Source organism: Gopherus flavomarginatus, chromosome 8 (genome assembly GCF_025201925.1).
Source record: "Gopherus flavomarginatus isolate rGopFla2 chromosome 8, rGopFla2.mat.asm, whole genome shotgun sequence".
In the NCBI taxonomy this organism is placed as follows: Eukaryota; Metazoa; Chordata; order Testudines; family Testudinidae; genus Gopherus; species Gopherus flavomarginatus.
Window position 1 is genome coordinate 53,965,282 of NC_066624.1, and position 26,894 is coordinate 53,992,175.

Sequence of the window (26,894 nt, forward strand, 5' to 3'; positions counted from 1 at the left end):
GCAGTAAGAACATAAGAATGGCCATACTGGGTCAGACCAAAGGTCCATCCAGCCCAGTATCCTGTCTACCGACAGTGGCCAATACCAGATGCTTCAGAGGGAGTGAACCTAACAGGTAATGATCAAGTGATCTCTCTCCTGCCATCCAGCTCCACCCTCTGACAAACAGAGGCTAGGGACACCATTCCTTACCTGTCCTGGCTAATAGCCATTAATGGACTTAACCTCCATGAATGTATCTAGTTCTTTTTTAAACCCTGTGTGTTTGGGCAAGGCCAGACGGCTACAGTAAAGTACTGAGAAACAGGTATGTTAGCCCCAGGCTAAACAAATCCCTAGGACCCTGGTAACCAAATGGCAGTTGCTCCAGGTTAATCAAGGCACCTGGGGCCAATTAAGATCTTTCTAGAAGGCAGTGGAGATAGCTACTTTAATTAGAACACCTGCAGCCAATCAAGGCAGGATCAGGGCACCTGCATTTAAAAAGGAGCTCACTCCAGTCAGGCAGGGAGGAGTCAGAGGAGAAGGAGCATGTGTGAGGAGCTGGGAGCAAGAGGGCAAGGAGCTGAGAGTGAGAGTATACTGCTGGAGGATTGAGGAGGACAAGCATTATCAGGCACCAGGAGAAAGGTCCTGTGGTGAGGATAAAGAAAGTGTTTGGAGGAGGCCATGGGGAAGTGGCCCAGGGAGTTGTAGCTGTCATGCAGCTGTTACAGGAGGCACTGTAGACAGCTGCGATCCACAGGGCCCTGGGCTGGAACCCAGAGTAGAGGGTGGGCCTGGGTTCCCCCCTCAAACCTCCCAACTCCTGATCAGACACAGGAGGAGCTGACCCAGACTGTGGGTTCCACAAGAGGGGAAGATCACTGAGGTGAGCAAATCTGCCAATAAGCGCAGGACCCACCAAGGTAGAGGAGGAACTTTGTCACACCTGTTATAGTCCTAGCCTTCACAACCTCCTCAGGCAAGGAGTTCCACGGGTTGACTGTGTGCTGTGTGAAGAAGAACTTGCTTTTATTTGTTTTAAACCTGCTGCCCATTAATTTCATTTGGTGGCTCCTAGTTCTTATGTTATGGGAACAAGTACATAACTTTTCCTTATTCACTTTCTCCACACCACTCATGATTTTATATACCTCTATCATATCCCCCTGAGTCTCCTCTTTTCCAAGCTGAAAAGTCCTAGCCTCTTTAATCTCTCCTCTATGGGACCCGTTCCAAACCCCTAATCATTTTAGTTGCCCTTCTCTGAACCTTTTCTAGTGCCAGTGTATCTTTTTTGAGATGAGGCGACCACATCTGTACGCAGTATTCAAGATGTGGGCATACCATGGATTTATATAAGGGCAATAAGATAGTCAGTGGTTCCTTTGCATGTGGGTTCCTGCCTTGAGTACAGATTTCACACCTGGATACTTTATCTTCAATAGCGGCATTCATGCCGGGCCAGCATAAGACATTTTGGGTCTGTTCTTCCACTTTCCAATTAAACGTTGTGGACTCTGATCGGCATTTCGTGTGCTAGTCTGACACAGTGATCTCTGTGCAGAATCCTGTCATGTACAGTCATTTCCGCTGGATAGTCCCAGGAAGATCCAGGTGTCTGGGTTTCTTCTGCTGACCATCCTGGTCCGTCCAGAATTCCTCTCTTGAACTGTGGGTAGGGTGGAGCATTTTGTGTTTCTTCTTGGAGCGTGTCATATGCAGCTTGGGGAATGGATTGCACTTGAGCCAAGCCAGCATTTCTAGGTGCACGTGAAACATGTCACCATGAGAAGCTCTTTGATGGGCCAGTATTTCACATGGTGCTATGAGCATTGCCTGAGTTTTGCACAACGGTTTCTGTGTCCCAGTGTCAAGGTTTAGGGTCTTGTGGGTGCACTGGCTCCACCTCCCTGCCATCTAGTGTTTAGGTCTGACACTGCACGCAAGCCCTGCCTTATTTCCCCTCACCCAGATATAGACAGGTGCAAACCAGCCCACCTGAGCGTTAAAGCACCCTTCAGGACCTCACGTATTGATGACAGGATTAACATAAGCCAAAGGCAGACTGTGTTCAGGCCTATCTCAGGAGCAATCCAATACCACATGGTGCTTCAGCCATTGGCGCTTCAGCCATTGGCACTCCAGGCCAAGCCCCAAGTCGGGGGCCAGGACCCCTAGGCTGCTCCACTCCCTTCCCCTGAAGAACAGCCTCTGGTTCCTCCTTTCAGGATATTCCCGGTCCTGTCACATGTTCCTTCTCTTGGAAGCGTCCTAGCTCCTTTCCCTGGCCTACTCCTGGGACCACTCTCACTCCAGGGTGGCCCCTGCCAACCGCTTCTTCCAGGGGTCTCTCCTTACTGAGCTCGGGCAGCTTGTGTGGAGGTGGCAGGTTTCTTCTGGGCCAATCTGTTACCCAGGATCTGTGGGGGTAGCTTGGCCCTGACCCCTCCTGAGGGTTGCTGGCCCCAGGACCAGTTTGTTTCTACCTTGAGCCATTTCTGCCCATGCACAGATTCCAGAAGCTGCTCCCAGCAGACCCAGAGCCAGCCTTTTCTTCTTGTCTTGTAGCATTTTAATGAGTTCTTTGGATGCCCCTGCCACTGGCTGCCCCAGCACAGAGAATACCACGTCCTTCAGTTTCTTTGCAGTGCCACTGCTTCCAGGGACGTCCAAGCTTACAGCTGCCTTTCCTTGCCAGGATCCCTTCCAGGGTGACCAGAGATTCAATAACAAGAGGCTGAGACCCAGGAGTGCTGGGATGGGACTGAGCTTGATCTCCTGGCCCCAGGCCCCTGATGTGGGTCAGGGTCACCTGACAAGGGTCAAGAGCTTTTACAGGTGCAGACTGAGCAAAGCCATGGGACCCCACGTGTGCCGTCAGGGTGGTGGAGAGATGTGTGACAGGGAAACCAGATGATCCCTTCCACTCTCTCCTGCCATGATATGTCTCTGCTGCTAGGGACCTGCCAGGATGTTCCTGGGGCTGCGGTCCAAGGGCAGATCCAGGCAGCCCGAGGTTCAGAGTGACTACTGGGGGTTAGTAGATAGGGACAGAATTAGTGCCCACAGTTGTCTGAATGGCCTGGTAATGCATTAGCATACAGGAGTCCATCTGAGAGGGATGGCGTGGTCTAGTGGTAAGAGCAGGGGTCTAGGTGGCCTGGGTTCCATTCTTAACTCTGGGAATTGAATTGGATCTAATGGTTAGAGCAGGGTGCTGTGAGTCAGGACTTCTGGGTTCTTTTCCTAGCTCTAGGAGGGGTATGTGGTTGGGTGATGAGAGAAAGGGTTGACCTATGTAACCTGGCTTCTATTCCCTGCCCTGGGAGGCAGTGTTTGCCACTGCTTAGAGCAGGGCACTCAGGCTTTATTCTCGGCTTTTCCGCTGGCTCATGCCCCTGCTCTGTACCTCAGCTTCCCCATTTATAATGTAGGGATTATGATCCCAGTTCCACTTTGTAAGGTGTAGTGTGACCCTTGGGTGGAAGGTGTTCGAGTGATTATTCCATCCCGTGTCAGTGCACAGCTCCCCAAGGAGGAAAAGGGATCCGCGAGACAGATCCTGGAGCCTACTTCATCCCAGATTGCCCTCCAGAAAGGCTGCATCTTGAATGCACCATGACCAGCCACTGGGTGCCCTTGGCTCAGCTCATTCAGAGGCAGAGATGTGGGCTCCCGGGGCCTTGCTGCTCTTCCCTGGCTGACTTTGCAGCATGCAAGTTCATCTGGGAATGACTGTGACCAAGCCCTGGGTCTGGAGGCTCCAGTGGCAGGTGCTGGCCTGGGGAGTGAGGCACGGCACAGAAGCTGGGAATAATCCCTAACTCTCTGGTGGGGAGTGTCCTGAGGTTAATACCTTTCCTGGGGAATGGCAGGCCAGGTGATCTGCCAGGAGGCACCAAGAATCCAGTCAGTGGCAGCAGGGCTGTGGGGAGGATTAGGCTGGGGCAGGGCAGTTCGTCTGCCATGCGGCCTGCTGCCTGTCAGAGCTTTCCAGCCTAGGCCCCCCACACTGCAGAGAGCAGAGTCAAGGGCCCTCTGAGCATCCCAATTGCTGGTGCTCTGGCTGTGTGTCAGCTAGGGGACGGCTCTCTGGGCCATGGCGGAACTGCATGAGTGAAAGAGGAATGCCAGGTTCTCCTTGTGGTGGCCTGGAGCCTGCTCTCTAGGCCATGGCAGAGCAGAGGAGTGACCAGGCAACGTCAGGTTCTCCTTGGGGGAGCACCATGGAGCAGCGTGGGGCCTGCTCTCTGGGCTGTGGGGGAGCAGGGGGGGCAGCGGGGGTTAGTGATGAGGGGGTGGCACTATCAGGCCTGGTCTCCAGGCTTTGCTAGAGCCAGCTATTTTTTGCCCCAGTTCTGCAGAGGGTGGCTGCCAAACCCCACATGGTGCTGAGGGCACCATACCCCCAGTCACAACCTGGTCTCTCTGGCCCACTACAAGCAGGGCCCTAGATCAGCGTCTGTACCTGCTGTCTTTGCCCCAATAACTGCCCCACCCTCTGGAATCCAAACAGCGACCAGCACCCACGCTGGCCAAGCAGGCTGTGCTCACCAGCTGAGCCATCCAGATAAGGAGTCTCCATGTCCAGGAGCCGCAGGGCTGCCCCTCCATGAGAGGGAGATAGTGCCCGGCTTCTCCATGCACTGCCCACGTGGACGCTTATCTCCCCGGAGAGACAGCAGCACTCACCTCTGCCCACGTGAGTGTGAACCGAGGTAGGGCTGTGCTGCACTGCTGCTGGGGTGTGCGGTGCTTTACTGAAACCACAAGATGTGGCCCTGGTTCCACTGCCTTTCCTGCTCCTAGTGACCTGCTGGGACTGGGGGATCCTCTGGTGGCTGTGGTGGGGACAGGACCCTGAGCACCTCAGGCTGGCTGGCAGCTCTATTTATTAGTAGAAGGCTGGCCCTGGCTCCTTGGATGTCTGGGCAGCGCCTGGCATCATGGGGCCTGCTCTGAGCTATTAGGGGGATCCTACAGACATGGGGATAGAGGCACAGCCCTCCTCTGAACTGCAGATACCCCAGCAGAGGCCAAAGGCTGACATCAGCCACTCAGAACCTCCCTAGGAAAACCCACCCATGTGCTAGCACGCAGATGCCTTGCCAGAGTAGCTGAGGAGGCTGGTTCCTGTTGGCTGGGCATGGTGTGGAACAGGGAAAGTAGAGGAGTGTCCCTGGGCGCCAGAAGGGTAGAGACCCAGGAGCAGAGCTCACATTCCCAAGAGGATGGGCTGCTGCATTCGTATATTGCTCCTCGGTCACTGGGTGCCAGAGAGTAGAGAGAAGGGAGCTAACGCAGCACTATGGAGTGCATGAGCAAACACATCCAAGTATGCAAATGTCTGAGCCAAAAGCGGCCCTTTCTCCCAGCAAAAGCTGGGCTGGAAACAGCCAGAAGGCCCAGCTCAAGGGACCTCAGAGAATTGCTGTCTATCTGGTGAGAGGCCGAGTACCTTGAGGCAGGGACCATGCCTTGCTTGGCGTCTCTGAGCCCAGTCAGCACCTTGCTCAGCATTGGTGGGGGTGGGAGCCCGCAGGGACACTGGAATGCAGCGTGCATTATAAACATCCTCGTCTCCAGTGAGAGCTCCGATTGAGGCCTACAGTGCAAGGAGCTCCGGTGCTGCTGACAGACTGTGTAAATGTCATGCACACGCACACTGCTGAGCCATAACCCTGCTTCTCCCACTCAACAGCCATGCCAGCTGACACACAGGTGGTAGTAGCAGCAGTAGGCCTCTTATCCTGAGTGTGGGCCCAACCCACCAGATGGCAGCATTGCACTCTCAGACACAGACCCACAAAGCCAGGACATTACACACTATACCTGCACAGAGCACTCTACCCTGCGGAGCCCCCACTCTAGCACTGCAGACGGAGGGGCTCGGGGCTCAGTAGCCCTGCACCCGTGTTCAATATACACATGAAGCCCACAATTCACCGCCATGATGCAAATGCCCATTTGCAGAAGGAGGGACCCCATCTCTCCCCTGGCACTCATGGTACCCATCTGGTCATGGTACCCACCCAGCCCTCTAGCGTGTGGTTTAGGGACTCCTGGGGAAAACACACTTGTGCCAAGAACACACGGTGGCCACCAAGGCTGTGGTCCAGTTATGCAGCCCAGAGCCCACGGGGCTGGTTTGTACTGCCCAGAGCAGTCTGGCACAAAAGCTGCTGCCCACAGGGGCAATAACCCTTGTGGCATCCCCTTTGGGGAGCAGCATCTTCCTAAGGCCCTTCCTCTTAGGCACTTTCGGCCTGCACATGCAGCTAGCAGCCGCCAGGGGGCGCCCGGCGCCTGCGAGGAAGGGAGGGAACCACCAGCCGGCGCCGTTGGAAGCTGTCCAGGTCGAACGTCAAAACATGTTTTGGCGAAAGCTTATGTAACTTTGGTTAAGACGCGACCTACTTCTGGGGTGCAGCAGCTCCTGGGCGCAGCCTCGAGCCTGCCATTATCTGGGCGTTATTAGCGAGAAGTGTTTTGTTTCGCGTGCACATTTTTACACTCGCCTTTGCAGCCGGGTTCGGGGCGCTTGCAAGGGGAAAAGGCTAAAAGCTGTTTTAGTTTCGCGATCAACAAGAGGACGGGCCGGGGCGGGGTTCGTTTGCTTTTGCATCTCGCCCCTTGACCCGGGTCTGACTGAAATATTGCAAGCTGCAGAAATCTCGGGGAGGGGTGGGGTGGTATTGGAGTGCCGGACGCTTGCATGTCCAGTGACGCAATGTTTTTGCAACATGCAAAACGACCCTCACCATCAGACTGTGTATTGGGGGTAAAAGCTTGTGAGTGGTTGGTAGCGCCGGGGGTCTACATGCACCAGCTTCCAGCAGAGAACTAGGCTGCTAGCAAAGCCCTGGCAGCGGGGGGTCGGAGCTCGCGGGGGCTTGTGTGTAGTGAAAATTCTGCACCGCGGACTTAACCCCCACCCCTGGACCCTCTCGACACACTGTTTGCAAAGGGGGGGGGGCACGGAAAGCGCTGAGCTCCCTGCGCTCGCCCCAGCGTTCAGGGCGGGGACATGGCAGAGCCGCAGCCTCGCCCCACCCAGCCGCAGCCTGACACCATGTGACGCCAGCAGGAGCCTCCTAGATAAGGCGGCGGCGCTCGGACAGCCCCCACTGGTGGCTAGAGCCCGGCTCGGGATTGTTGTGTGCTCGCCAGGTCCCTGCCCGCCCACCTGCCCTGCGTCCCGCGCCCGGCCCATGGTCGGCACCGTCAGCCCACAGCTCGCCCTGCCGATCCCGAGCGACGAGAGCCCGCTAGCCCTGCGCGCCGCGGCCCTGGCCATGAGCACCGAGCTCTACCAGTCCGCCATGGAGGTGGCCGTGTACCAACTGCACAACTTCTCCATCTCCTTCTTCTCCTCGCTGCTTGGCGGGGACGTGGTCTCCGTCAAACTGGACAACAGGTAGCGACCGGGCCGGGCTGGGGGGCTCCGCGCGGGGCTGGGGGGAGCCGGGCGGAGCGGGGCTCGCTGTGGATCGGGCTCGCTGCTAACCGGCCGTCGCCTTCTTGTGTCTTTCAGCGCCTCCGGGGCCAGCGTGGTGGCTATCGACAACAAGATCGAGCAGGCGATGGTGAGCACGGGCGGGGTCACTGCGCGGGTAGGGCCCCCCGGGCTGATGCAATAGGGCTCGCGCCTGCCCCCTTCACCGGGATCGCTGCGGGGCTCCCGCCGTCTTTGTTTTCCGCTGGCGAAGCTCACTAACCGCTGCGGCGCGCCGGGCGGGTCCGGGGATCCCAAAGCGCAGGCGGGACACCCAGGGCGTGCCGTTGCCCGGAGCCTCAAGCCGGCGCCCTGCAGCCAGAGAGGCAGGACACAGCACACCCCGCCTCCCTTGCCCCTAGAGTGCCTGGGACCCGCACCCCTCGCTTGGGAGCTGGTAGGGTCCCTGCTGGGAAAGCAACAAGATTCTTCTTCCAGCCCGGCTTCCTGGCTTCGCTGCAGCCATGCCAAGGGCTGTGGCACATTAAACTCCAAAATTGTTTTTCCTCTTATGGGGGAAAGAGTGCAGTGATCTTGCCCTGGGCTAGAGCGAGGGTGCTTGGTAGCAGATCGGAGCCCCTGTGTGATTGCCGAGCCCTACTGGGAAGGGTGCAGAGCTGGGCTCAGCGACCTGCAGAATGGTGCCAGGGAGTTGTTACAAATCTGCTGTACAGTAAGGGCTCCACATGGTGAATGGTTTGCAGTGTCCCTGGAAGATGTGCCCCTTGCTAAGCTGTGCTAATAGCATCCCCTGCTTCTTGCACATGAGAGCCCTTTAGCCAGAGCCCCATAACCACTGACCCTGCTCCAGCCAGACATCTGGATTCAGCTGGCTTAGCTGGCAGCTCAGGCTAGCTCTGAGCATTGATGATGGCAGCACAGAGCCCAGCTGGTCCTGGGCTGCAGCCGGAGTCCATAGCTGAACCTGGGAGTTGTGGCAGAAGGGTTTGGTAACAGTGTGCCTTTGGTTCATCTCTCCTAGGATCTAGTGAAAAACCACCTGATGTATGCTGTGCGGGAGGAGGTGGAGATCCTCAAAGAGCAGATCAAAGAGCTGGTGGAGAAGAACTCCCAGCTGGAGCGAGAGAACAGCCTCTTGAAAACACTGGCCAGCCCTGAGCAGCTGGAGAAATTCCAGTCCCGGCTGCCTGCAGATCTGCTATCTGCAGAGGAGCAGGGCAGGGCGGCTCCAGCCCAGCACACCAGGGGCTCTGCAGTGTAAGGTGGCTCTGTCCTTGGAGTGGGCAGAGCCACTGAACTCTTTCTACTTAATCTCCTTAAAAGTTGTTTCCTCCCTCATCTCATGTGGAGAACTTCCCAAGCTAGCGAGAGCTAGGAGATGTGCCAGGGACGCTGCTCCAGCTGCTGGGACACTGACTGGCTCTGAAGGAGCGAGGTGTCGTGTTAGGACACTGCGCAATCAGACGACCCCCAACAGGGGCCTCTTTGCATGTCCTTGAGAGTGCAGGGGCTGCACAACCGGTCATGTGCCTTCGCTGCACCGTTCAGCTGGGCTCCTGCTGCACTTGACAAAGACTGATCCTTGGAGGAAGCCAGTTGTTGAAGAGATACAAATCTGCCCCTACAGCCTCTCTGGAATGGGCCTGGGGCAGGAACCGAAAACTGACCCTGTCAGCACCTTTATGTTGGTAGCTTTGGACAGTGCATGGCTTGCGCACACCACAGGTTGGGGATTACAAGGAAAGCTTTCTTTCGTTAGTGGAGGGATCTTTATATCCTTAGGCACATCTAAGGAATGTATACACGCAACCAGTGCTGGGGATGGCTACCGAAGCCTGGGGCTCTTGGGGGGCTCTATGGATGCTGCTGCCCATAGCTGTATGCCTGGGGCTGGCTGGGGAGTCCAGCCGAGCGTGGAGGCGGAACGCTTAGATGCTGATTGGAAATGGGTGACTGGAGTTGTCTCGCTGTGGGATAGGTTTTTATACATAGCTCAGTCTGTGTACAGACCCCCCCGGGAGGGAGATTCTCCCTCCTCTGGCCTGCCCAGCGCAGGGCCACAGGATACCCACAGCAGAGATTTTATAATGAAACATGCCAATGAGACCCGCCTGCTGTGGACGGGGTGGCACGGCCCCTCGGGGAGGTGAGAGCGGAGGTTATTTGCTCCGTGAGCGTCCCCCCCCCTCGTGGAGCGGCCGGGGCATCGCTTTCGACATTGGACTGTCAGAGCATTAATGTGAATGCGTGAATCTAGCTAGAAATGGCAATAAACTCTACTTTTGATATAGATGCAGAGAGGTGTGTCTTTGTAATGGGTGAGGGGGCAGTGTGGGGGGGAGGGGCTGGGTATTTGGAAGAGTGGGGATGGGATGGTGTTGATGGGAGAGGATCAGTGCCTGTGGGTGGGGGGAGAGGGCCTGGGGGGCAGGGAGAGGATAGGTGCTTGGGGGTGGGGGGGCAAACTCCAAAAGCTTTGATGGGATGTGGGCTGAGGTTCAGGCTGTGCAGGGAGGGACTCCGAAGCCCCTGTGTGCAGTAACCAGAGACAGACCAACTGGTGTCATCTGTGGTGTGGTTCTGTCAGGGAGCTCCCTCTGCCCACACCCACACATTCCTGGGCTGCTGTCCAGTGGGATGCAGCATGCCGTGCAGAGATGCAGCATGGGATGCAATGCCTTCAACTGGTCACTCTGGAAGCTCCCTTTAGTGCTGGATGCTGCTGACTTCCAATGTGAAGCCCCTGAAGGATGTGTGAATGGAGGAGTCAGTGATCCCAGCCCCCTCTGCATTTCAGCCTAGTGGGCTGAGGTTTGGAGCCTTGCCGGGGGCCCCATCCCCACTGCAGCCTGTAAGATGAGAGCAGGGGTGGGCGCTGGCACCACCAGGGTGGGTAGTACAACTGCTCAAGCCGAGGGGGCCTGGAGTGTGCGTTGGTGGGGGAGGGGGCTAGGTGTGCAGGGGCATTGGGTGCTGGGCTGTTAGAAAAGGAATGTGGGGGCCTGGAAAGGGACTGAAAATGAGAGATGTGCACAGGTGCATTGAAGTCCTCATTCATATCTCTGCTGGTGCCTCCTCAGTCCTGAGCCCACAGAAGGGGACTGGTGCCCGTGGAGGAAGATCTTTCGGACGATGCAGCCACATGCCAGGCAAGCAGCGGCCCTGTCCCAAGGTGCTGGGCTAGGCTGTGGGTGCTGCATGGAGCTGGCATCAGTGAGAGGGGAGGAGTGCTGTATGAGGGCACAATGAGAGGGTCACAGCTCCTGGGGTGAAGAACATCCCCATATCATCCCTCACCAGTGCTCCTCTCTAGCCGTGTCAGCGGATGCCGCTGGGAAGAATATGGGGGAGCCACACCAGGATGGGCCCCGCTGGGAAGAAAGCAAAAAGACCGTTGTATGCAGGTTGGAAAGGGCTGGACCATCCCTGCACTGGAGCTAGAAGCCCAGGGAAGGCAGCAATCGAGGTGCCAGGGGGTGCAGGGATCAGGATGCAGTGAGACTCAAGCTGATCGGGAGGTGCCCCCTGGGGCAAGCTCTGAGGGACCCCATCCTCAAGGGAACAACCCTGTCCTGGCCCCTGGGGGGCAAATAAGCAGCCAGAGCTTTGCCATTTCCAGAGGCAACCCCCCCAACGGGCAAAGCACCCCTTCCCATCAGTCCCCGGGGGGAAGGGCACCTGGCAGAGGCAGTGACCCCTCTGCCTCTGTTCCCAGCACCCCAGTCTCCAGTGCAGCCTCTGACCTATCTGGAGCAACAGTGCCCCAGGTCCTGCAGCAGGCTGGCTTAGCAGTGTGGTGCCCACCCCTCCTCCACCCACTGCCCAGCTTCCCAGCCCATGCCCAGCTGGAACCTACCACTCTGCCCAGGGAGTTGCCCAGAAAGGGGCTGTCCAGCCCCAACCACCTTGCCCCACAGCTGCTCTCAGCTTCAGGGCGCAACACGGCTCTGCCTAGCCAGGTCTGTTTGATCCCATCCCCACCCACTCTCACTCTTGCTTAGGGGCCTGGGATTCCCCCCTGGCATCATTCCAGGGCATGACTGAGCTACAGCATCCTGCCAGGCTGCCACCCAGTTGCCCGTCTGCACTTTACCCCCGCCCATGCTGAGCCAAGCCCCCTACGCCATGCACACGGGGACCTGCCAGGCTGCAGCCGCATATGATGCCCAGAGGATGCAGCTGTCTGTGTGGTCAGTGGCAGCCGTCCCCAGCATGGCTGGAGGGAATGCTTTGAGCACCTTTGGGAGAGCGGCTCCTGGGTAACAAAGCAGGCATGGCCTCCTCTGTGCTCGGTGGGGCTGGGCTGTGGGGATACCTGGAGCGATGGGTCATGGAAAGAGGCAAAGTGTGGGGTGGTAAGGCTGGGCTGGGGTAAGGGGTAAACTCCCCAGGAAATGGCAAGCAGAGAGAAAAAGGGGGTGCTCTGCTGCTCCCCAGGGGGTGACCTCCCGACTCCTACCCACTACTCCCCTGGGCCCTCAGCCAACGGGCCCGTTAGCCCTTTTCCTGCCACGGTGTCACATTAGGAGCTTGTGTGCAGGTGCTTGTCCACTAGGCCCCCTAAATCCTTCCCAGTCACTACTCTCCTTGTCCCCAGCCTGAGGGTGCAACCTGCGCTCCTCTGTGCATGACCTGGCATTGCATTTTGTTTGACTGGGCCCAGCTCCCCAGTGATGCTGCATCTGCTATACGACTCAGTGCTCGTTACCGTGCTGCCCAGCTTCATGTCAGCTGCAAATGGTCCGTGTTGGCACTGAACACACTGAACACAGAACGGAGCCCTATGTGCCCCACTTCAGCACTGCAGTTGGTGATGGTTCTGCAGTGAGAATTACGTAGTTGAGAGCTGTCAGGTCCCCAGTTCTTAATCACTACCCCACATGGGTTTAGTGTGAACCTGCAGTGCTAGTTTTGTAAGCCAACCATTGTGCGGTACTAAATCAAACATGTTACTAACGTCTAGTATAACTACATGGTCCGAATGCATCCCAAATGGACAGCAGGTCGGCTTGACAAGTCACTGCAAAACCCCGGTCCAGCCTTAAGGCTTTTTTTGATTGAATCCTGTATCAGCTTTGCCATGATTTTGCCTGAATCTAATGTCCCCTCCACTACATAGTGACTGTAACGGGGGGGGGGGGGGGGGAGGAGGGGGAGGGGTAACGCAGGTGAGAGTCACAGCCCCATGGGAACAGCCCCTGAAATGCCCTACAAGGCTTGAACCCTGGTTGTGTTCACTCTACTGAATGGCTGATGAAGAGTTGCAGGCATATGGCTCGTGCTTCCTCCTGCCCTTGGGTTCAGCACATGGGCAAGACAGGCTGTGTTTGCTGGAGCTGGGTTTGCAGGTGCTCCAGCAGGGGGGTCAGGCCATGCCAGCTCCCATGGCTCAGAGCATCCCCAGCTCCAGCTGGCTCTGACACAAGGACCTGTAGCCAGGCTGAGCCCCCCCCCCAGCTAAACTCCCCTGGCTCACAGCTTCCCAGCCTCCTGACTCCAGGCCTGCAGCCCCTCGAAGGATGTGGCGCTGGGAGGCAGCACATGCTCAGCTCTGCACCTGATAGGAGATGCTGGACAATGCAGCTGCAAATGGGGAACCCAGCACAGTGGGGATGCTGCTCCCCAAGCAGCTGGTGAGCAGCTAGGGTGATCAGATGTCCTGATTTTATAGGGACAGTCCTGATATTTGGGGTTTTGTCTTATATAGGAGCCTATTACCCCCTACCTCCTGTTCCAATTTTTCATACTTGCTATCTGGTCATCGTATGAGCAGCCAGCCCTGCACGTCGGGGCAGGCTCCCCTTCCCCTGCACAGGCAGGGGCTTCACCCCACTCACACTGCAGGACATAGGTGTCTTTTCCTTCCAGCCAATCCCATGTTCCCCTTTGCCTGTTCATGTTTGAGCCCTGTCACCCACCACGCCATCCCAGCGTACGGGAGCCAGCACACCTCTGCTCAGGCAGGAGGCTGACAGCCCAGCCCTGGGTCAGGCAATTTACAGATGCCCCAAAGGTGAGGAGTCCAATGGCAGGGAACCGTGGCGCCCCTGGCCCATGAAAGCCAATTGTGTGCACTGGGCACTGCCTGAGGGCTGAGTGCAATACAGCATAGGGGTACGTGGGTCCAAAGAGTCCCTTGCAGACAGTGTCTAATGCGAAAATGCAGCACAATGTGGGGGCGGGAGGTGTCAGTCATAGCTTGGGCAAGGCCCAGGACTAGACTAGGGGTGGGCTGTGGGCCAGGACTGAGAGGCTAGAACTGTGCGTGGAGCCCAGTGCAGGGATAGCAGACGGGTTGAGGGGCATTGGCAGAGCTGGGGGGTACCCAGGGCTGGATGTGCACTAGGAATTAGAAATATATTCATTATTTTAAACAGAGGAACTATTCCAAGGCAACGTTTCTGAGGCTGGCTGGGGAGTCACCTGTGGGGCTGGCAGTGCCCAGGCTTGGGGGCGCTGGTAGGTGGCTGGGCTCCTGATGGCACCTGGCAGTAGGGCCGGCGCTTCCATTTAGGTGACCTAGGCAATCGCCTAGGGCACCAGGATTATTGGAGGGCGGCATTTTGCCGGAGGGGGTGGCAGGCAGCTCCGGTGGAGCTGCAGCAGTCATGCCTGCGGACGGTCGGCTGCTCCTGCGACTCCGGTGGACCTCCCGCAGGCACCACTGTGGCAGCTCCACCGGAGCTGAGGACCAGCGGACCCTCCGCAGGCATGACTGCAGCAGCTCCACCGGAGCCTCCGGACCAGGGCACAGGGCTGCGAAATTGCCGTGCGCCTAGGGCGCTAAAACCCCTAGCGCCGGTCCTGCCTGGCAGCCTCTCTCCTGTTGCTGTTGGGCTCTGATGCCGCATCCAGCACAGCTGGGCCCAGGGGAGGTTTCAGAGTCAGCCCTGGGGAGTTAGTGATGCCAGAAGGGGAAGTGGCAGAAGAGCCACAGAGCTTCAAGAACATCAGTTCCCTGGGCAACGCCTGGTAAACAGACAAACTCAGGCCCAGCCGCGGGCATGGGTGAAGGGGAGCTGCGCTTGCTGCAGCTTTGGAGGGGACATTCTCCACATGGTGCTGCTCATGGTTCTGCAGTGCCCAGGCACCACATGCCAATGCAGCCTCTCGCCTACTGCCCCTGGGCTGGCCGCCACTGATGCCAGCACACGCGTGGTACATGCACTGTGCACACAGAGGGGTGCTAAGCTGCGGGTGCATTGCTTTGAGGGGGGCTATGGAAAGCCCCTGAACCAACAGGAGTGGGGACTGTGGCTCAGGGCTGGGATCTGCATCCTGGAGTGATGCTGCTCACTTGGCCAGCCTGACTGGTTGGGGAACATGGCACGTTCTGAAGGAACTGTGGTGCCCTCCCAGCCTGAGACTGTCACCAGCTTCCCCTCATGTCTCCATGAGCTTGAGCTTGTCTATCTGTCTAGCCACCCTCCCCACCGTTGTCCGTCTGTCCATCCATCCCCTGTCCATTCGTCCATCTACACATACACCCACTGTCTGTCCAGCCATACACATCCCCGCTGTCTGTTCTCTCTCTCTCTCTCTCTCTCTCTCTCTCTCTCTCTCTCTCACACACACACACACACACACACACACACAGTGTCCATCTGTCCTCCACACTCCTCCACTGTCCGACTGTCCATTGCTCACCCCCTCGCCCCTGCTGTCTGTCTGTCCAACCACACACATACACCTCTCCCCCCTCCCCCAGTGAAGCCATGTGGTTGCAGGGGATCAGTTCAGTCACCACACTCACCCCATCACATTTCTGTCCATCTACCAGCACTCACTTCTTTACTCGGCTGCTATCTGCGCCCCCAACTTCTTCCTGTGCCCTGTGTGCCCCCCCCACCTCCCTTACCCTCTGCACTAGCTGACTGCGGGTCCTGAGCCCTCTCCCTGCTGGGTGTTCCCAGGGCAGCAGCAACACCAGGCAGGTGCTGGCAGGACAGGACAGCCCCAGGAACGCTCTCACTGGTATTTCCAGGTGAGCCCAGTCAGCTGCCTGGCCTGACGCTGCCTGACCCTGCCTTGCTTCTGCCTGCGCATCTCCCCGTGTGGCTGGTGGCTCTGCCCAGCTCCGGCCGCACAGCGCTCCTGGGTTTGCCCCAGCAATGCGGCTGCTGCTTCCCTGCATGGCAGGAGGTGGGTAAGCGGCTGCCAGGCTGTCAGAGGCAGCAGCACTGATCTGATCTGGGCCCTAGCACAACCCTGCTCACCACAGATGGAGCGCTAGCCCACACCCCTAGAGCTGGGGCAGTGGGCTTCTCCCAGGAGGCCTGGCTAGCTGTGTGAATGTTCTTTGGGTGAGTCATGCTAGCAACTCCCAACTCTCCTATAGCCCCAGTACAGTCAGCTGGCTAGGGCTGCCTTGGGGGAAGGTTAACTTTGGCGTCTGGCCCGGGGCTCTGCCAGAGCCAGCCTCATAGGCTAGCAGAACAGGCCACCTGCTCCAGCAAGGAAGCCCTGGGCTTCAGAGACGCACGCAGATGGGGCCTAGCTACTAGCTGAGACTCTGAGGGGATGTGCTGCGGGGGCGGGGGGCTGCCACCCCCAAAGCAACTCTGGCCCCATCCCTTGGCCACTGCCAGCCCATCCAGCAGGGCAGGGCCGCTCCCAGCACAGCCTACATCTCCTTCCAAAAGTAGCCCCATGCAAGCACCTGCTGTCCCCAGGTTCCAGCAGGGGGATTTCCTAGCTGCCCTCCCACCTGGGAAGCTGCATGCTGGTCCCATCCCCCAGGGTCCCTGAGGCCATGGTGGGGCATAGGCATGGGGGAAGGACTGGCCGGGGACTCCCTAGTGAGTGGGGGAGGGGAGAGGAGCTTGCCAATGGTACGACATGGACCATAAGGCTTCCCAGGCTGGCCCCAGAGCTGTCAGCCTGCCCCAGATCGCACCTGTCTTTGACTGGGCTCAGGGGAGCATTGGGGGTGGGGTCTGCAGGGGAACCTGCTCACCCAAGGGGGACTCTGTAGCGCTGCAAGGCTCTTCTCACCTGTACCAGCCCAGCCTGGCTTCCTACCCCCTTTCTACTCTCTCCCCAGAAGGTCCCCTGGAGACCCTGGGCTCTGGTGGTTTAGCGCTGCCCTCCTCAGAGGCTAAGATACCAGCAGGGCACGAAGGGTTAACCTGCCGGCTCGGGGATGCTCAGAAGTGGCTTGATTTAGAAAACACAAGATCCCCAGAGCCTGGGCAATGTTCTCCAGTTCTGCCCAGCTCCCAGCTCGCGCTCTGGGCATCGGCCTTCCCAGCCTGCAGGGGGCCAGGATTGCCTGCATGTTTCAGGCAGTTTGCCTCCACCTCTGTCCCATTCACAGACTCATTGGAGACATCTGTCTATGCAGCCCCAAAAAATGACATCTGCCCTGTTACCAAGGGACTGAGCTGTCCTGGCGTGCTGGGCTAGGTAGGGTTATTGGCTGTCCCTGTGTCATTCACCACCCCAGACTGCAGACAACTGTTCCTCCCAGTACCCAGGCAGCGTCCAGGCCCCAAAGGGTTAATCTGCCATATCTGGATTCTCAGAAATGGCTTGTTTGTGAGAACACATGTACTTGCAGCTTGCTATTTTCCAGGCGTGGCGTGACTTGGTGCCAGCCAATGGCTCGTGGCGCAGCAATCCTGTGACCCTCCTGCTGGCTGCACGTGTACCCACATGAGGGTGCCGCCTGTGTGTAGCCTAGAGCTGGCAGCTGGGCCGGCTCAGCCTCAGGAGCTCCACCAAGGCTTCAGCAGGAAATAAGCGAGCTCAGAGACAACCAAATGAAACTAAATCGGATGCCTAACCCAGTGCAGCCTGACGCTGCGCTCCCAGCCCTACTGCACAGCTCCTGCCAAGGGCCCAGCCCTTTCTTAGTGTCCTGGCTGTGTCTAGGCCCTCAGGGGTTAAGCAGCTGCATCTGATGTGACTTGTTTGTGGAAACGAGAAGAACCCACAGCATTGGCATGAGATTTTCCAGGCATGACCTAACATGGTGCCAGGCATGGTGCCTGGCACATCAACCACCCTCCCTTCTGGCTGCACATGTTCCCCCACGAGGGTGTCGCTCGTGTGGCTCAGCCCCAGGGGCGGGCCACTGAGGGTGTTTTCAATTCCAAGTCATGCTAAGTGCCTGGCTCAGGGCATGAGTGAGAGAGCTGGAAGGAGCTAGGCTGGGTTTTTAGCTGGTACACCTCCCCCCACCACCAGTCCCTGCATGCGCAGCCATCCCCCATCCCTGTCTGGCCACTTTACAATGCACCAAGCACAGGGCTCTCCCTGCAGGTGCTCCCCTAAGGCCCCGATGCCAGCATTCCCCACTCACCCCAGGGCCAGCATGTCACACCCACTTTGCACAGGTACGGCAAGGGTCAAGACAAGTGGGGATTAGGCCCATTTTGTATAGGGCATCTCCTCTCCCACCAGTGAAATGCAGCCACCTCTAGGGGAGCGCTATGAGCAGGAACGCCTGGCACACAGTTTGCACATTCGGGGTGGAAGGCTGGCACAAGCTCCATGCCTGCTCTCCAGATGGCTTCCTTGGAGTGGGTCTTGAAGAGCTGTGCTTCCAGCCAAACCCAGCTCTGCCCCTGCTCTGGGGATTCTGGCTTAGGAGTGGCTCCATGATGGGAAGGGGCCTGTTCCTCTGCCCTCAGCCTGAGCAGGAGGAGAGCTCCTGGAAGAGACAGATGCCTTGAGAGGTCTTCCAGGGCAGCAGGCAAGCTCAGTCCCTCACTCACCCTACCCCCCAGCCGGAGCCAGGGCAGGGGCCTGGGCCAGTGCTCAGGCACTTTGGGAGGGCAAGTGCTAGTGTAGGGGGAGGGGTGAGGCTGTGGGTCAGGAGAGAGGGGCAGAGCTGGGGGAGCCCAGGGCTAGAAGAGCAGTGAAGCTGTGGATCGGGATGGATGGGCACGGGCAGAGCTGGGGGGCTCCTGGCACTGAGCAGGACTTGGCTGTGACCGAAGGAATGCTGTGAGAGAACCCAGGGGGCATGAACAGAGCAGCCAGAGCAGGACCCCAGCCAGGCTAGCAGCTACAGAGCCTATCATGCCACGTGGGCAGGAGAACAGCAGGGAGGGGCCTGAGACATGTTAGGGGTTCTGCCCATCCCAGGGCCCTGGATATAGCTCCTCCCCCACCCGGGTACCCCAGGCTGTGAGGCCCAGCAGCCCACAGAACATCGCCAGGGCCAGGGGCAGGTTCAGCAGCAGCCAGTGGCAGGAGCAGGGAACCACTCAGTCTGAACATGCCCCTGGCACACTGTGATATTTAACAGGGTGGGGCAACATGGCAGCATCTAGAATGACACTGGTCCGGCTCCACTCCCAAGACAGGACCCAGCCCAGACACAAACGTGCCTGGAGCCAGAGCTGGGGGCTGGCTCAGGGCATTAGCGAGAAGAGCCGAATCTCCTGCTGTCCAGGGGTTCCGACCCACAGGGCCAGCCCCCATCTGCCCCTAATTCCCCTCATAGCTGCGGGCACGCATGGGAGGCAGCTGACTGGCCCAGTGCTCACCTGACGCGCCCACTGAGTGCACATGTCCCAGCATGCCAATGGAACAGGAGGCACCACTGCCAGGGCTAGGGGATGAGCTAATGGAGACACACACACCCCTACTTCTCATCTCTGCTCCCAGGCCTTGGTCTGCCATCGCAGCTGCTCAGTGGATCTGAGACAGGTGCTCCTAGGGGCAACAGCTGCCTCTGCTCCAGTCTCTCATGCACTGAGCATCACCTGGACTGAGCCTGGATGCAGCCCCATAGATACAGGGTTCGCTCAGGGCATTGCAGCCTGGCCCAATGGGATCAATACATGGCAGGGAGCGGTTATACCTGGGACACTCCCCTGAGATCAACACACTGCATGAGGGGCAGTTACACTTGGGACACGCTGTGACGTTATTGACATGAACTGTGACCATGTAGATCATTGTTGCAACCAAGGTCCTATAGTTGCACCAAATCTTGTACAAAGGTGGTCAAGTAAGGTGTCTATAGAAAGATTGTAATTTGCTGGTTATGATTATGCTGTCTGTATCATTTTTGTATTTGAAGTTATGAATATTGGCTATGTACTTGTATCTCGGTGTGTTTAATTCTAAGTAGCATCAGCGAAGCGTCTAGTTAGCTTCTTGAGAAAGGACTATTCTCAGTAATTGCCCAGTCAAGAAACACTTAAATGACAGTGGACTTTGGAAGACGCCAGTCCACATCTGAGCTTTCCTTGGAACGTTCAAATTAACATGTAAACAATGGTGTCGGCTTGAAAAAGCTGAATCATTCATGAACATGTGACTCGCCCAGGTGTCTACAAACTCCATCTTGTTGCTGTGACTTTGCAAAGAAGAATAAAGGGGTTTCCGCCCACAAGAAAGAGAATATAAAAGGCCCTGGAAACCTCTCCATTTTGTCTTCAGCTGGCTCAAGAGATGGCCTCTCCATTCCAAAGAGATGTCTGAAAGAAACTGAGACAAAGGACTGTAATTACGGAGGTGTGTGAGTGATTACTGGACCCAGGCCATAAATCATAATATTGGTCTGAAAAGGATTGAGCCCAGACTAGGAAAGAGTCTAGTCTGTGAAAGAAGCTTATTGGAACATCTCTGAGGGTGAGATTTATCTGTATTCAGTTTCTTACTGTATTAGGCTTAGACTTGCATGTTTTGTTTTATTTTGCTTGGTAACTTACTTTGTTCTGTCTGTTATTACTTGGAACCACTTAAATCCTACTTTTTATACTTAATAAAATCACTTTTTGCTTATTAATTAACCCAGAGTAAGTAATTAATACGTGGAGGAGCAAACAGCTGTGCATATCTCTCTATCAGTGTTATACAGGGTGGACAATTTATGAGTTTATGCTGTATAGGCTTTATACAGAGTAAAATGGATTTATTTGGGGTTTGGATCCCATTGGGAGCTTGGCATCTGGGTGTGAGAGACAGGAGCACTTGCTAAGCCATTTTCAGTTAAATCTGCAGCTTTGGGGGTGTGGGTCAGACCCTAGGTCTGAGTTGCAGCAGATTAGCATATCTGGCTCAACAAGACAGTGTTCTGGAGGCCCAAACTGGCAGAGAAAACGGGCTCAGAGGTAGTCTCAGCACATCAGGTAACAGTCCAAAGGGAGTCTCTGTGACTGAACCGGACACACACGGCCCTGGGATCACTATATGGCTGGGGACAGTTACACCTGGGACATGCCCCCAGGATCAATACAAGGCAGGGGGCAATTACACCTGGGAGATGTCTCCGGGATCAATACATGGCAGGGGACAGTTATACCTGGGACATGCCTGTGGGATCAATACCTGGTAGGGGGCCTGGGACCTCCACCCCCCGGGATCAATACATGGCAATGGATGGTTATACCTGGGACATGCCCCCGAGATCAATACATGGTGGGGGGCAGTTATACCTGGCACACAAACACTCCAGGATCAATCCACAGAAAGGTTTACCCTAGTTCCCTGCACACCTTGGGCACTGTAACACATGGCTGTTCCTGGTTCCACCAGCTCCCAGGTGCCAGTGCTTGAGCTGTGCCGCTTGCCAGGTACATGCAGTCCTTGCAATGAGCTGTTGCCTTCATAATGTGTTTTGTGTCCCTGTTTTATAACCACTGGTAACCAGCCCAGGCCTATGCACTGGCCTCCCCACATCCCTGCACTGCAGGAACCTTTTTCTAACCTGTCCTGCCTGTGGGAGCACTGAGAATACTGCCGGCAGGCAGACGCGCCAGCAGAAAGGCTAATCCTGAATGAGGAGCTCCGAGAGGGAGTCTGGGCCACATAATGGCACAATGTCCTGGCAGAGCATCGCTCTCAATTGATCAACCATCCTCACCCCGCTCTGAGCTAGATCATGTCCTTATCACCATACTACAGGGGGAAACTGAGGCAGGGGGACAGATGTATGCACTGTTGGCTGGTCAGGGAGCTAGCCTGGGACTTGGGAGATCAAGGTTCAGATCCCTTCCCTGACAGCAATTTCCTAAGTGAGCTTGGGAAAGTTCTTTAAGTTCAGCCACCCTAAGGTATTTAGGTGCCTATTGAAATCAGTGGGAATTTTAGGAACTTTAATACCTTTGTGGATCAGGGCCTTAGCTTCTCTGTTCCTGCTTAGAGTATGTGTTGTCTGGTCAGGTTTCCAGGCCAGCTGCTTCCCACAGGCAGAGCGCAAGGGAACTAGGCATGGTGCGAATGGTCCGACCCCTGCAAGCGCAGGCTGCATCGTCACTGGGTTTACTGTTCTCTCGCCTGGTTCCTGTGCTGCTGGTGCCAGGGTCTTTGCTGCTGCACATGTGTTTGGCTAAAGCCAGAGCTGATCTTGCGAGGGGAGGGATGAGCCCTGTTCGAACAGGGTGGGGGACTCCCTATGCCAGGGCAGAGCATTCACCACTACATTGTGTGCCTGCTGGCTGAGCAGTTTGAGGTCCCCAGTGTTGTGCCTCACACACAGGCCACAGAGTCTGCCTCCCTCAGGAAGTGAAAAAAACCCAAAACACTGTTTCTCCATCTGAACCATGATGCTGGTGCTATTGACCTACCTTTGTAAGTGCCTGAGGTTGGAGAGCACTACCCCTGTGTTAAATGCAGCCCTCTCTTTCTCTCCTTAGGAAATCCCTCTCTCTGCTCCACTTTCTCCTGCTGTGCCCTGGGCTGATCTCTAGTGTCGGTCTTTAGCCCAGATCCTTAATGGGACTTAGGGGCCTAACTCTGACTGATTTCATTGGGAGTTAGCCCCTAAATACCTATGAGGATCCGAGCCTTTGTGCCAAGTCCCTTCTGCTGAGGTATGGGATTGTTATTTCCTTGCTACAGTACCAGATGGGTACTGGGCACTACACATCACAGTGTAAACACACCAAAGGGCTCGCACTGTCCAGTCGAGAGAAGGGCTGCAACTAACAGCACATGATCAAGGGGGCAAGAGGTGTTATCATGACGATTCCACATCTCGTGCCTAGTCTGTGGACTCGTCCAGGGTGAGGAGGACACAAAGGTCTCCAGACCTCTTGGAAGATGTTGGGAACTCCTGACCAGATGCAGGATTTCATGACAGCCCATGCTGGCTCCGACTGAGGACTGTGGATCTCTCTGATCCAGTCCAAGCACAGCCAGCTGGGCACAGCCCACACGCAGCCTAGAAGCTCCTCTGGGCTAAGTGGTTACCTCGCTGCAAGAGGCTCTGCTGAGTACATGCCAGTCTCAGCCCCGTGACTTGGGATGTACAGACTGTGTCTAGCTGGACTGATGAATAATCCTGCCAGGGGACAGAGAGAAGGTGGCTAGGATTCCAGCACTGTAGTTCAGTGGAGGTTTCCTGACAATGCCCCATTAACTGCAGGAATATAAGTCCTGAGCTGCTTAGGGGCGGAAATGATTGTTCAATCACAGCCTCAAGAACCTCCATCGACCCTCTCACTCTGCATCTCTCTTTCTCCTTCTCTTCATTAAAACTCTCTTTATTTCTTGCTCTCCACCATGTCCCAGAGCAGGCAGAGCCCTACCAAAACAACCCAGTGGGCTGCATGTCTCTGTGCAGACGGCCCTGCCTCACATTGCATTCATCTGCCCCTGCGAGGGATGCACATGGAGAGAGATTCTTCACGAGGGCCCAGTTTGCATTTGGGGCCCACGCGTGAGGGAGGATAATCACAGACGTCCAGGAGCGAGTGGGATCCTGGCGTTATTTGTGGTGGCTGACAAAATAACAACAAAAACTGCTGCCAACTTTGGCAAACAAATCTTTGGGATTTTGGCCCAGGCTGGTCCACAGACCAGTGGGGCCAGGCCCTGGGAAAATCTCTGTGCTCCAGCTGCAGAATCATCACTCTCAGGCATAGGGGGCCCAGCTGTCTCCCCCTAGTCGCTGGCCTCCTTCTGGCCTGATACTGTGTGTGTATGTGCAGGGGTGTGTGTGTTGTGTGTGTGGAAGGTCTCTGTGATCCCCTACCCTCACACACACCCAGGGATGTCCTTCATTCCAAGACAGAAGTTTCCTCCCCCTGAGAATCATCCATGGGCCCCATTGCTGGTGTCCTGCTGGCTATCAGAGCCCCATGGAGGTGAGTCTGCAAGAGGTGGAGCCTGTTGTGTCATCCCTACCCCCATTATGCGCCACCTCCCACTCCCTTTGTTTAATAACACCACAGTCGATTTCCCTGGTTCCAAAGCAAGCAAACAAACAGGTCAGCATCTGGCCGCAGGGCTAACGGTTGCTGGCTGGGAGCCTGGCACAAGCCAGAAGGAGCTGCTGAACCCACCAGAGGAATGGGAGATTCAGAGCCATGGGACAGGGTGTGCATTGTCCTTTGTCTCCAGGACCCTCCGAGTCTCAGCTCCACGCTCTGGCAGGACTGGGTTTGAGCCCAGGGCCAGGTTAGATGCCAGCCGGATGAGTGTTTTTTCCTGTATGTGTCTGGCAGGACTTTGTTTTGCCCAGTGACTAGTAAACAGATAAGAGGCAGGTGCCTGCATCATTGGTCCAGGCCGAATGACCCCAGCCTGCCCTCCCACCCACCTCTGTTGGGTTCCCAGATCCCAGGCTGGCACCCTGTGCTCAGCAGGCCAAGCCCTGGGGGTGCCTGGGGAATGAGGGGTGGGGGAGGGTGTGGTGGCCACCTGGTTCACACATAAGGAATGTATGATGGGTCAGATCTGAGCCCCAGAGCCAACTCCCAGCAGGGCAGTGATGTTTGGACCCAAATCTGGGCCAGAAGTTCACAGCAGGCTCCTGGATCCATATGAGGCTGAGCTCAACCCAGATCTGAGCACCCAGACTCTGGCCTGTCTGGGGCTGCGGTGAACTCTGGGGCCTGCTTTCATCCCAAGTGTGCCAGTCCAGGCCCATCCCTGCTTTGGTGCTCTGTGCCAGGCCGGGCCCATGCCTACTCTGGTGCCCTGTGCAATGCCAGGCCATCCCTGCTCTGATGTTCTGTGTCAGGATGGGCCTATCCCTCCTCTGGTGCCCTGCGCCCAGCCAGGCCCATCTCGGCTCTGGTGCCCTGTGCCAGGCCAAGCCCATACCTGCTCTGGTGCCCTATGCCAGGTCAAGCCCATCCCTGTGCTGGTGCCCTGTGCCAGGCCGGGCTATCCCTGACTATATCTTAGGAAGGGGAACCTGCCTCTATAAAGAGGAGGCATCAAAGCAAAGGGACCTTTGTAGACCTTGGGCATGTCAGCCAGCTGCGAGGTGCCCATATGAGTCAGGGGCTAGGCAGTGGTGCTGCCTGTGTGCCAGCCTGAGTACTGTGTGCAAGGAATCACAGCACTGCCAGGGCAGCGTTTATCTGAGCCCTTATTCCCCCTGGCTCTGGAAGCTGGCCCCAGGCCGAGGTTTGGAGGGAGCAGGAAGTTTGTGCTGTTCCCTGCCGGCAGACAGGAAGCCAGCATCAGAGCAGAGCTGCGCAGAGCAGGGCCGGGAGGGCCCGAGGCTCCTTGCTGCCAGGGCAAGAGCCCTGTTGGCCCTGTAGCCTGAGCCTCGCTGGAGGGACAGCGCTCCCAGCACAGGGGGACCCCAGTCACTCAGCTCTGCTGGGAACAACAGCACCCAGGCAGGGATCACTGGAATTGCAGGAGTGATACCCAGGAGACAGAACAGGGACAAGCATCCTTCCTCCCGGCCCCAGTCTCCTTCCCCAGTGCCCTTCCCTTGTGCCAGCGGCAGCGTGAGCTGCCAGCCCAGAATGCCAGGCGGGAGCACCCCGGGTCTGTTCCCTGGGCAGTGTCAGAGTGCAGCAGAACACCTGGGGCATGGCTCGAGGGGTAGGGGAGAGTCCTTCTGTGAGCCTGACTGGCAGGGCCCTGGCACCTTTATGAGGGAATGGGGCTAACTGGTGACCTCCAACTAGGTACTGGTCAGCTCCCTGGTCTCAGATGGGGCCAGCCCAGCTCCCTTGGGGCCCAGTTGGGGATGTCCAAGGTCAAGGGACCTCTGGCTCAGAGAGAGGTGCTGCCTGGAGCAGAGGTTTGGCTAGAGCAGCTGGGGAGCCCAGGTGGAGGCCGAAGCAGAAGCAAGCTGTGGGAGTTGCCCAGGGAGGACTGAGGGCTCCCTGGCAAGGGAAGCAGAGAAGTGGTGCTGAGAAAGGGGATAGGGTTCAAGGGAACAGCTTCAGAGCCTACTGGCCAGGCTAGCTGGGGAGAGCCTGGATAGACTTCGTGAGAGGAGCCCAGGTAGGGGGGATCCGACGGATATGGGGCTGTGGTTTAACATAGGACAGGCATGGCTGGTTGTCCACATTCCTTCCATTATCAGGGGAGGGGGAACCCTGGGCCCCCCACACAGGGGGGAGAGCCATGTGAGCAGGCAGCAAAGGACAAGATGCGTGGGAACCCTGGGCGTGGTGATCGGGACTTTTCCTGGGGCTGGGCTGAAGCCTGCATGGAGATAAGGGATCAGCCAACAGGGATGGGCATTGTGGGAGTGTTTGGGGAGGGAGGGGAAGGGGGACTTGACCCCTTGTGTTGCCCTTGGGGATGGGGCTCCTTCACACAACCCCTCTTCAGCCCTCTGGCAGCAAGGCCCTGCGCTCCCCATCGATCTGGGGCTGCAGCCAGGTGCTGCTCTGTGGAAGGCATTTCTGATGGACGCCGTTCCCAGAGGGGGCACTGGGCCAGGGCCAGGTCCTGAGTCAGGGCTGAGCTAAATAGTGCTGAGCTGGCCCTCAGCTGTTTGGACTGGTGGGTGCAGATCCTCAGGTCCTGTCATCCCCTGGGCTGCTGTGTGGTTTGGGAGCCAAGGGGCAATGTCACCTTGGCACCTGAGCTACAGCGGCTCGGCAAAGGCCTCCCAACCTGGCCAGAACTCAGCCTCGGTTCTGCGTGCGAGGAAAGCGTGGGACTCCTTGTCCCAGGCTCCTGCTCCATTGGGCTAGAGGGGCTGATGAGGCCTGTCAGAGGCACTGCCTCAGGTTACCCTGTAGTGACCCATGCTGAGTGGGGCATGGTTGGGAGCAAATGGGATTCTCAGGGTCCCAGCCCCTTTTATGCTGTCCAGACTCCAGGGATGGCCCCTGTTACTGTGCAGCTCAGAGCAGGGTTTGCAGCTCTTGTGCAGAGTCATTTGTTCCAGTTCAGATCTCCATGCCCTGGCAGGGTGGCTGCTCTCAGAAATGGCCCAGGTACAAGCTATCTGCAGCCAGCTCAGCCCCTTTCAACACCACTGTGACTCACTAGTGTTCCCTGCTGCCGGCCCGAGGCAGCTCCCATGCAGCGCCAGCCTCAGGCAGGGCCTTGTCAGATCTGCCAGCGAGTCCTGGCCTTGCCCAGCATCCCAGCACAAACTCCAGGTAGGGAGAACTCGGCTGAGCCCTGCATAGTCCTACCCTGGAGCAGTTGCTTCTTCAGCATCACTATTCAACAACACTCTTTACATTGCATCTTCAGAACCTCTTCCCCACCAGGATGTTAGGGGCCTGAGCCACGCCTTGTGAGCAGGGCAGGAGAAGGGGTGGAATTCAGCCTCGCCATGCGA

The 26,894-nt window shown here is 57.1% G+C and overlaps 1 protein-coding gene across 2 annotated transcripts in view; it reads left to right on the forward strand.

Annotated features, from left to right (window-relative positions):
- Window positions 1-9,731, forward strand: part of TSC22D3 (TSC22 domain family member 3) — a 62,475-nt gene extending 52,744 nt beyond the window's left edge. The window contains exons 1-3 of one of the 2 annotated variants that reach the window (XM_050965705.1): window positions 6,534-7,402; window positions 7,520-7,571; window positions 8,463-9,731. In XM_050965705.1, the coding sequence (XP_050821662.1) occupies window positions 7,197-7,402; window positions 7,520-7,571; window positions 8,463-8,702 (498 nt within the window). In that variant the 5' untranslated portion in view covers window positions 6,534-7,196 and the 3' untranslated portion in view covers window positions 8,703-9,731. Of the gene's footprint in view, window positions 1-6,533; window positions 7,403-7,519; window positions 7,572-8,462 lie in introns of those variants that run through there. The other variant, XM_050965704.1, reaches the window with a different exon arrangement.
- The last annotated feature ends 17,163 nt before the right edge of the window (window positions 9,732-26,894 follow it).